The sequence below is a fragment of the Diuraphis noxia genome, unplaced genomic scaffold (genome assembly GCF_037042655.1).
Source record: "Diuraphis noxia isolate RWA-SAM2 unplaced genomic scaffold, SU_Dnox_SAM2 contig0003, whole genome shotgun sequence".
In the NCBI taxonomy this organism is placed as follows: domain Eukaryota; kingdom Metazoa; phylum Arthropoda; class Insecta; order Hemiptera; family Aphididae; genus Diuraphis; species Diuraphis noxia.
Genome location: NW_028301713.1, coordinates 23404509 through 23416398, shown reverse-complemented (window position 1 = coordinate 23416398; position 11890 = coordinate 23404509). Strand labels below are relative to the sequence as shown.

General features: G+C 27.4%; 1 protein-coding gene across 1 annotated transcript; it reads left to right on the top strand.

The window, feature by feature from the left end:
- The first annotated feature begins 319 nt into the window (after positions 1 to 319).
- LOC149057063 (uncharacterized) lies at positions 320 to 2972 on the top strand. Its single transcript, XM_089224639.1, has 4 exons — positions 320 to 630; positions 930 to 1112; positions 1320 to 1472; positions 2725 to 2972. Exons 1-3 carry the CDS (start codon positions 322 to 324, stop codon positions 1443 to 1445), a joined length of 618 nt encoding a protein of 205 aa, XP_089080765.1. The 5' UTR covers positions 320 to 321; the 3' UTR covers positions 1446 to 1472; positions 2725 to 2972.
- The last annotated feature ends 8918 nt before the right edge of the window (positions 2973 to 11890 follow it).

Sequence of the window (11890 nt, the reverse complement as noted above, 5' to 3'; positions counted from 1 at the left end):
TTTTAAATACTTTTTGGTGAAATGATCACAACATTGTTGGGTCGAACAAAAATCGAACAAAAGTTACCACATTATGCATGTAGTCTTAGCGGAATCAATTGACTAGTTTTCAGTTGTCCTTGGTAAAAATAATAACAAACATGGTGATTATTATTATATATTTTTATCCATGACGACACAATACTAAACTGTTTATTTATTAACTTATGAAAAAGACCAATGATTATTTAGTTTTGTTAAACGTATAAACAATTTTCTTACAAACGTATATAATAGCTCAAAACTGTGAATTTTTGCAATCTAATTAGATTTAAAAACAATATGTTATCTAAATCTATAATAATCAGTGTTGCGTTAGGGACAGTTGGATTGGCTGGAATATGTACTTATATTTTACGTAAGCGATCCAGAAGAACTTCTGCGTGTGAATTGTATGTATCTACAGGGACCTGGGGACATGCTGGAAAAAACAACCATTCAACGTCCATCAATAAATATTTAGAACACATCAAATCGAAGAAGAACACAATCCAATTATTGCGAGACTCTGCTAATCTCATTCCGACATTAGCTAATGTGGAATATTATGCAAAGCACCCCGTGGACAAGAGACAAGCCGACATTTTGGACGTTAGTAAATTCTAAAACAAACCCCACCCTCTTCGAGTTATTTAATATACTATGAATTAGAATACGTAACAGCTCCATTAATAAATGCGACAGTTTATGTACCCTTGAAAACGTATAGCTAATCTAAACATTTTACGTCCCTTCATTTATAATATTTGGTAAATTACCTTAACCTATAATATTGAATATAAGATCTCTCGTATGTATTTGACTGCATTCAACAGAAAAAATAAAATTTTTCTGGAGGGTTGACAAAATTTTTTACAAACGTAAAAGATAAATATTGGATAAATTTTTAGGAATTCGAAGAATTACTTGGTCCAGATCCTTCGGGAACAACAACTTTAAAACAATCTACGTTAAAACTATTTAGTGCTTGGGAAGACGAAAAAAATTTTTCAAAAAAAGCTAAAGATTATGATATAAACGCTATGGTAGAAAAGGCATGGTCAAATGTTGTATTTAACTTTGACGAATACGATGTAAGTTAAACACATATAATTCATTTATTTGTCTTATATGAATATTTATAAATGTTCAAAGCGATAAAGCAAAATATGAGCTATTTGCGTTATCTAATGATAACGATGTAAATAAATTTAGTGATTTCTTTTTGATGATTTCAAAATAAAATAATACATTTATACACGCAATTAGGGGTTGTAAAGTGTCGTTATTTAAAATTTTAGATTGACGAAGATCAGCTGAATCAGATAAATAAAGATATGTTAAATGAGCCAAGTGCTTACGTCCGATCACATACAAGGATTCCATATAAATCAGCGCAGTCACAATACGAACCAAAATCTAATTAATGCCGATGAGATATCAAGACAATACTAGTATGGACTTACGATATTTAAGTGTAAAATTAAATAAGTTCATATACTAAGCCTTTTCTACTAGCTATAGTGTTTATATCATAATACGAACGTTGCATTTGATATTGTTTATACCTAATTAATGTTTTTCATATCTTTTTTTTTCATAATAATATTAAGTATATAGATCATAATTTATTTGAAAAAAATAATTATTTGAAAAACATTAAATAGGCTTGGTATATGAATATATTTAACTTTGATATCTATTGTATTAAATTATTTCTCCTTTTTGGTTTGAAAAATATACACAAATATAATTGAATTTTTATCAATAAATAAATTTTCGAAGTGTTAAAACAAACGAACTAATTGCATAAATGAGAGGGTTAACTAATGATAAAATATTATATACAATACAGAAATAATTAAATATCTTAGCATGGCAAACAATAGACTTGCTTCTATATTTATTTAGAAGCTTAGTATTTTTTCTTCCTGCTATAAGCGAAATAGAATGAATCTTGTTATTATATGATTTTGTAATTTATGACATTAGAGATGTGTGAAACTTCAACTTCTTTCACTTTAAAAATTTAACAAAGAATTGTTTTATATCACAATTTTGATTCCAAAATGTCTGCTTGACTCTCGTTGGTCAATAATAATAATAACTCTTGGTTCGTCGCAAGATATTTTATCATTAGTTAACCCTCTCATTTATGCAAATAGATCGTTTGTCTTAACACTTCGAAAATTTATTTGTTGACATAAATTCAATTATATTTGTGTATATTTTTCAAACCAAAAAGGAGAAACGATTTAATACAGTAGATATCAAAGTTAAATATATTCATATACCAAGCCTATTTAATGTTTTTCAAATAATTATTATTTTCAATAAATTATGATCTATATACCTAATATTATTATGAAAAAAAAAGATTTGAAAAACATTAATTAGGTATAAACAATGTTGTCAAATGCAACGTTCGTATTATGATATAAACATTATAGCTAGTTGAAAAGACTTGGTATATGAACATAATCGTATTTAACTTTTATGAATTCGAAACGTGTGAAATATAAATAAAAATATAAATATATACACTTAAATATTGTATTGTATTCATCGATAATTCAAATTGTTTTGTAGTTAAAATATGTGTATATGATAATTATTTTTATGATAAGAATTGAAAATGTAAACCAACGTAGTTCATACTGTATTCAAAAAATCTAAAAATATGTGTACTCAAAGTTTTTTTCATAGCATGGGTAGGTAATTGCCACAGCAGTTCGTGTTCGGTACCACTGACAATCATTACCTATATATTCCTGACAACAAGCAGACTACATGCATGGACCAAATATTATAAACTTCTATTTTCTTAAATAATTTCTAAAATGAATGTAAACTAATAGATAATTGTAAATTGTGTACATGATTACAATATTTTATGCATAAATATATAACTGTATTAAAATATCATTGAATTATAAATTGTTTTTTTAAAGTCAGTCTCGTTGTGTTATTATTTTAAAAATGTTTATTCCTTATCGACACATTGTATTACTGTCAGAAATGTTGAAAAGGAAGCATCAACTGAAAAATCATATAGGTTATAGAGCCTATACCAAATAATGAAACATTGTTTGAAATTAAAAATTAATTTAAGAAATGCATCTTGACATGGCCATTTTCATTTTTAAGGGGCTAATATTAGATATATATAAAATTAATAATAAACGCCAAAACGATATTAAATTATAAAATAAATTTTTGAAAATCGTGAAATTCTCGACCATCTATATGAATAATATGTAATACTGTCTTTTGAGTGCGGAAGGAGAGTGCCTAAACCATCTTCCAAGATTATGTTTGCAAATATGACACTTGATCAATTGATCAAAGATCTCGACCTCAACACTATTTTAAGAGTATTGTTTATTATTTGCGGAAAAAATATATTTATTTAAATTTATAAGCTTTATATTAATAACGACCCTGAAATTTCCATTGCATTAAAATCTAAAAGTACGAGTATAATAGTTCATCTACTACTAGTGGATTGACGAATCCACGAGACGTACTGCACGACTGTGCAGCTCATTTTTATAATAATATAATAATAGATAGATAACAGGCAGAAACTCTTTAAATCGTGGATCTCAAACTGTGCATCGTAATTTTAACATGTTTGTGTACAAAAAGTTGCAGTAACACGCTTGTGTGCTGATGCTAAGACCTTACGGACTGCAACGCTTAGCCTAGTTTTTAGTACAGCAGAGTATGTGTCACAATTTTTGTGTAACAGCTTGCATGTAAGGAAAACCGACACACAGCTCAATAGCGTAATGAGAGACACATAACTATTCGAACACTGTATTCATGTTCATGAAAACTCTTTTTTTAGCCAAACCCTCTATGATGGGCTGTTTGAATCTATACATCAACGTCACAATATACACTTGCAGATTCATTACATATTATAAGTTATAAAATGTAAATTTTTATGGCTGATATACCTTATAGAGTTTCTTATTCGTGTTCTTCCAGAAATCAATCTCAATTTTATATACCAACACACAAGACCTTCAATCAGCAAAACCATGCTCTGCATCACTAACTCAGATCTAAAAATGATATCTGAAAAATGTTCCGATGAATAACATATACAGTTTAAAATGGGTAGGAGTACAAATATGAAAAACATTAGGTTGTACCTATCTCTAAAAGACGCGCCTAAAAAAGAAAAAATTAAGAATTTAAAAAAATATGGTCTTTAAATATACGTATTTAAAAATTCCAAAAATCAAATCCTACATAACTGCATTATTTTGTAGAAAAAAAGGAGGGTGAGTATGCTTGGTAAATCACCCTGTACGTTGTACATACTACCTTGTACGTATATATATACGTGTTAAAACGATATATCATAGTTGTATATATATTTCTTTTTATTAGAAAATTTAAACATTATTAATTTTTAATAAATGAGTTTATATACGCATATATTATAATATTACACAATAATTTCAACGAAACTGTCTCGACTTCCGTCATCCTTATACAATGTAATACGAGTCTGAGATTGAGATCGAGAATGAGATGTCCTTTAGACTTGGTAAGAATAGTCATGTGGACTAGTACTTCTGAGTATTATCCATTACAATTTAATGGACTAATTATGCGTCTTCGTACACCTAATGTTACCAGTTTATTATTTCCATCAGGCAAAATGATCATGCTCTCAAAAATTTGAAAGAGACTTGGACAGTTTGTTAGTTTTGTTTTATATACATCATATACATATTATTGTACTTCATAATTACTAATATTAATTATGTAGTTAAATTTTGTGACTATGCAGTACATAATGTTGTATGTACATGGGATGTTGGTTTCCCAATTATATTGGAAGACTTAAATACTGCTCACTCACAATTTTCCAGGTACTTACATTTTGTTCATAAATATTTTCTCTTTACCATTAAATTAGTATTAATCTTTCTTAATACATAATTTCAAAATCTAATTTTAAATATACAGGGTGATTCTTTTATCAAACAACACTTATATGGTGTTTGTGTGTAAATACCACCTAACATACACTTATAACATACAAACACCACCCAAAACCACCCAACTTTGGAAGGCTATACCTTGTAAACGGATTAACGAAAAATGAAAATTTAAACGTGAAAATTCATTGAAAAAATAGCCTTTTTAGTTTATGAAATTTTAAGTATAGGTTGTCATTTGAAAATCAAAAGTTGATAATGGTTAACCTGATAAATATAAGGGTGAATATATTTAAAAAAATATATAGTTCTAGAACAAGATGGATCTAAAATTTCAAAAAAAAAAAAATTTGAAAAAAGTCAATAGTTTTTGAAATAATGAGTGTTGCTGAGTAAAAGAATCACCCTGTATAATATTTTACTTCTATCAATATAATATATTAAAAGTAAATTACATTTTTTAAACTTGTTTGAATAATTAAGTCCTTTATATTTATGATTATCATTTTTTCAATGTTCTGAATAAAATAAAACAAATTATTGACAATGTTAAATTTAAATTTAAAAAAAAAGTATTTTGTGTACACAACCTTTTGTAACAATATGTTAAGAGCCTTGTATTAAATTTTCAAGCTTTTCTGCCTAACAAATAAATTTTTATCGATATTAATTTAAAAAAAACTAATAATGATCGAAAATTTGAAATGCCTATGAATAGTTCAACTTAAGTCGAAATTTTTTGAAAATTGCATGGTGGATAGAATATACTTATATAAACATTAGGTGAAAATTTCATGTATCTATGGTCATTTGTTTTAAAGTTACATCAAAAACCAAAATAGATTTTGTCGAAAAATGAGTGTGCGTAAAATTTCTCGTTTTTCCCTTAATTTTTAGTTTGTTTATCCAGAGTATTTAGAAAAATATTGAGAGTTTTTTACTTTTGACTCCCCAAAGTACCAACTAGATTCACTTTCTGAGCTAACAAGGTACTGTTGTCGAAAATCGAAGCATTTTTACTGCCCCAAAACGTGATGACAGACACAAAAAAAAAAAAAAAAAAAAAACACACACATCATGGTAAAATCAATACATTCATCGTTCCGCTCAGAATCTAAAATTGTGGTTTTCCTTGATAAATATATGGCAATATGTTAGTATTTAATATATACTAACTATATAATATACTTTATATTATAATGTATTGCAAGGAAATGATTTAGGTAGGTAATAAAGGAATTTATAAATTTATAACTTTCTCTAAATTAAAACAATTTAAGTCAATATTGAAATCAAAATATGCATATTAGTTTATTACCCGAATATAAAATGAATATAAACGTATTGACAGTATTATAACCATAATATTTTAAACGTATAAATCATAATAACACAATAACGATGAGCAATACATTCACAGTCATAATATGTATATTCACTTATTATAGTATTCACTCATATTTGGGCTTCTCATTTAGGCCCCGCGCTCACACACATGAAAAATCCCAAGTTTTCTTTATTAAGTACAACAATTTACATAATAAATATTACATATTATTCAATTTGAAATTTTATTAATTAAATTAAATCAAAAACGAAAAAATTAAATAATATTAATAAAGTAAGCAAAACTCTACAAAATGAAAAAATTCAATTGATTTTGCTGTAAACAATTTGAAAGGCCTGAAACAGTTTAAGTATCGTGAAAATAGATTTAATGAAGCAAAAGAAGAAGCTATTCATATTTGCAAACAAATTGATATAACACCAGAGTTTAAATCTAAAAGAAGAAGTTTAAAGAAACGAATGTTTAGTTATGAAAGCTCTCCTGTATTATGCTCAACAAATGAAGAAGAATGTTTTGTTAGTGCTTTTTTTTACCAATTTTAGATCAAGGAATTGTATCTGTTAGTCAACGATTCACCCAATTAGGTCGTTTTAACAATTATTTTAGATTTCTGTTTGATATTGGTTATCTATCGACGGCTGATTCAAATATATTGTTAAAAAGTTGCCATGATTTACAGATTATGCTACAAATAGAGGAAAACACGGACATTATTGGAGTGGAATTGTATGATGAACTTTGCCTTCATTCAGAAATAATTGATAAAGGTACCTCACCTTTAAGAGTCTTACAAAAAATCCTTTGCAACAGTGTTGGTGATGTTTATCCTAATATCGCTATAGCAATAAGGATTGTGCTCACATTACCAGTTACAACAGCAACAGCTGAAAGATCGTTTTCAAAATTAAAGTTGGTAAAAAATTACCTAAGAACACTAAGTCAAGAGAAAACTAAAAATTTAGCAATAATATCTATAGAACGTGAAATAGTAGATGGATTGGACTTGGATGATGTTATTTGCACATTTGCTGATCTCAAATCAAGAAAAATTAATTTTTATTTATTATTATTTCTGTCGTTACCTATAATAAATAATGTTATCAATCTATTATAAAAATATACAGCAATTTAATCATAGATAATATATGCTTGTGTTTGGTGCTTTGGTGCAAAATGGTTATGTGAGGTACTGGTAAAGGTAATAGGTAAAAATACTTTACATACCTACTGAATAAGGGTGCCCGCAAAAATGTAAATGAGAGTATGAATTTTTTTTTGTGGGCCCAGCTAAAAGAGTTTTGCCCCGGGCCTCGGAAATTGTAGAGACGGCCATAATTCACTTAAATAGTTAGTTACAAAACAACACTATAGAATACTAGTTAAGTACATGGTTAGGTTAGGTATGTGTTTGTGGCCTTCTATCTATTACTTCTGATACTTCTTATTTTTAATTTAAAAAATACTTTTCTCATGTTTATAAATAGATTAAAAAAGACGAAAACATTTTATTTTATATAGACAATATTTAAAGTAATTGATTTTACAATATTCAAAATAATGTTTCGATTTTCAGCTTCAGTATATTTTTTTGACTACAAAATTAATATATAGTTGTTAGTTTGAGAGTTAAAATTAAAATTTTCTAGAAGTTTTCAAAATCATTAGGCAAAAAGACTTAAAAACGGGAATTTTTGTGCAAACCCTGTTTTTGACAAAATATATTTTATTTTTCGGTGAAAAAAAAACTAATAATCGCAAATACTTTAAATTTTCACCTGAAACCTATATATACATATTACCATTTTCTATACACCATTCAAAATATGTTGACTCTTTTTAAGTTGTTTTTAGGCATAAGAAAATTTTGATTTTTAAAATAGTTTTTTAACATTATTGTTGATAAAAAAAAATATTCGCGTTTAAAAATTGAACACAAGGTTCATCATAAAATATTGTCAGTGTCAAAAGTGAAAAAAAAGTAGCAAATTGTTTAGTATTTCAAAATCTATAACATGCAAAATCCACAACACAATAAAGAAGACTCTTTTCAAAACCATTAGTCATTAGATGTATATGATCAATCAATGATATGAGTTATAACAGTCAAGAATATCGCGTACTATACGAGGATGCAAAAATACCAAGTGCGATTTTACATCAGTAGAATATGGAAAATATACTGATGTAAAATCCCACACAACACGAGATCACCGGTCTCCGCTCGATGAAGAAAATATGACACGCAAAATGAGAATGAGTTACTGATCGATTGTGCTTCAAGGAGTCACTTTCCCATGGTACTTTATTGTCAGGAAATTTTTTTGATAACCGGCGTGTAAGACCACAGAATAGATTAAATTTAATCTATTCTGTGGTAAGACGCTGCTTGACGAAACGTTGAATGTTGCCTATCCAGCACAGCTGTCGTCGGATTTTCGCTTCTTTGTCATCATTTATTTTTTTTAACTAGTTTTGCTGGTTGCACTAGTATACACAAAATGCTGTGCCGCGAAACATAGGAATCGCCGGAGAATAGAGATCCTGTAAGACCGTTAGAGGTATTGAAATACTCTCCCGACGACCATCGGAGCCAGGGACTTTTTCCATCGTCAGGAAAAAATCATCTTCAGCACCGACGGTTGCATTAAAATGTATTGCCTTATTTTTTTGGGCAACCTGCAAATATATCCTACCATAGTATTAAGGTTTAATATAGTATAAAAATCTAAATAATTGAAAATATAATTAGATTATTAACATCCATGTTTTACTTGAACACAAAATCACTTTAAATAAAATTATAGGCCTAATTTACAGTAAAAAGGGTTGATCTCATTTGGAAAAAAAAGTTAACAACGCTTCGAGACACTTCTTAAATACAGCTAGAATAAAAATCTAAATAATTAAAAATATGGTATTTTTTAGCCCCCAGCACAAGCTTTGCTTATAGGGGGTACTGATATATTTAAATCATATATTTTTTGTAATCATTGTATATATAATTCTATTGTTTCAATAAAGATTAATATCATAAAAAAAAAGTCATACATAAGTATTGTATAATATGTTTAGCAGGTACTGACTTATTTTTATTATAATCATAAAATGTTTCAGTACACGTCATGATGCTATTATAAGTAATAATTTTTTAAGAATGGATTCAATTATACTATATACATCATGTCATCATGCATTTTTTACATTGATAGTTACAGTTAAGTAAATGATAGTTATATATAGTATGAGTGTTATAAGTATATTCTTCTATGGGTCTTCTGATGATGACTCTTCACTATCCGTTAGGAGAATGTTCTGAGGGAGTTGAGGTCGTGACTTACTTAAAGTCATAGTTTGAAATGTTAAAATAAATATATTTATTTTTTATTTTCATTTAAGCCTCAACAACTAAGGTTAATGGCTAACATTAATATACAATAAATGTATTGTTAAAGGAAAACATGGAGTTTAGCATGCTTAGCAAATAATCCTATATATTCCGGTATTCAATTATTTGGCAGATTTGTACTTAGTTGTAAAATTTGAATTAAAATGCATTCCATACTCAGCGAGCATACAAAAATGTAGTTTTGAAGGAAGAGTCGAAAGTCTTGGATGAACTCAATTATGTTGCGCTGATGGTTAATTGTGTACGTCCATGGACATATAACGGGATTATATGGATGAGGTCGTAACCGTGTTGGTTTACCGACAGTATTAATATAACTCATTAATGACATAATCATAAACTATTACAATTAGAATAGGTATAAAGTATTTATTTATTATTATTTTTTTTTTTAAACGTAATACACAATCTATATCGACTAGACACAATAAGCATTTACGATGAGAGTAACAAAGATTGACATGGAAATTTGATGAAAGAAGCCACCCATCGATGGCACTTTCTATGGATTTTATTTTATTTTTTTATTTTTATTTTATTTTATTTTATTTTTTTAAGCTTATCTTAAGAGGTCACGACACCACTTACGCTTCAGGCGTCTAGGGGGATTACCAAGTATGGAAGGAGTAAGGTATAAAGTATACAATGGATATTTTAAGTACCTATGAATTATATTTTTAAATTACATTAATATAGTTAAAATTGTTATTCTTGGTTGTTAAATATGTAATTTCATCCAAATTTGAATTTGAAATAATAACTATAAAAAAAAATGGAGTATACCTACCTATCTACGTATAGTTTTTAGATCTTTCAAATCTTTATGAATTTCTAACTCAAAATAAATTACAAATTTTCGTGATTTTTACGTATTTTGTCGAAATTCGAACTTTCAATGCTTTTTGAAAAAAATCGAGACTATGTATTTTTAATATATTTTAACTACTGCTATAAAAATATATAAGGAGCCTTGCATTAAATTTTGAAGCTTTTTACCCAACAAGTAAAATTATATCATTTATAAAAAAAAATATAATAAAAATATTGAAAATTTAAAATGTCTATAAATAACTTAAATAGATTGTGTAAAATATGCTATCAAGTTTAGAAATCACCAGTATAAACATTCAGTGAAAATGTCAAGGTCTACAGTAATTTTTTTTTAGATATATACCAATATGTATCTAAAATCGATTTTCTCAAAAACGTATTTTACGTAAAAATTCCCGTTTTTCTTTAATTTATTTTTGTTTTTACGGTGCTTTTGAAAAGTTCTGAAGTTGAAAATCGAAGCATTACTTCGACATCTTATCATGTACACAGACACAAAAAAAAAAATCATTGTAAAATCAATTCATTCATCGCTCCGCTCTGAATTTAAATTTGAACCCTACCTAATGTAAAATATAAATTGGGCCATATGTAATATATTACATAGTCAGTGTTAGTCACCGGTGTGCCGCTTGCAGGCTACGTGGGCTCAGCCACACAAGACAAATGTCTATTTTGTCCGTGCATAATGTGGCCCTAGAGACAACAAAATATACCAGTGTAGCCTATTTTTAAGTTTTTATTTAAACGTCAAATCGCTGCAAGAAAATAATCTATAAACAATCATAATTAATTAAAAAATCAAATTTTATGTTGCCTGGAAAAAATCTCATATTCGTAAAAGTAGGTAATTGAGGTTTTTGTAACCCTGAATACAGAAAAAATTAAGCTTTAATTTCATAAATACTCCCGTGTGCGTTATCTTTTTTCTTTCGATTATTCAATTATAATAAAACGCATAATCTGAATTCTGAATTCTTATCATGCATAAACGTCTATAATAATAGGTAGGTATTATCTTATGCAACATTTGATGAAAATTTGAAAACCTAAAATTCCTTCAGGTATTTGACTTTAAAAATTAAAATAAATTATCAAGCATATATTATGATAGTTTTAAAATTTATCTAAATCTTACATATTATTATTTGCATTAAACTTTAATAATACACTCAAACCTGGTTAGAATGTATTAATTTACAACGAATGATTTTTCTTGGAAGTACCTATATCTTGCTACAAATCTACAATAATATGTAATATAATTATTTTTATTTTTAAGAAGCTCCTGATTTGTTAAATTTTTCTACTTGTGACATAATATCATGA

Excerpts from the sequence above, each read along its gene's own strand:
- LOC149057063 (XM_089224639.1), top strand. The coding sequence starts at position 322 with ATGTTATCTAAATCTATAATAATCAGTGTTGCGTTAGGGACAGTTGGA. Across the intron at positions 631-929 it reads GACAAGCCGACATTTTGGAC|GAATTCGAAGAATTACTTGG; the intron begins GTTAGTAAATTC and ends ATAAATTTTTAG. Across the intron at positions 1,113-1,319 it reads TTAACTTTGACGAATACGAT|ATTGACGAAGATCAGCTGAA; the intron begins GTAAGTTAAACA and ends TTAAAATTTTAG.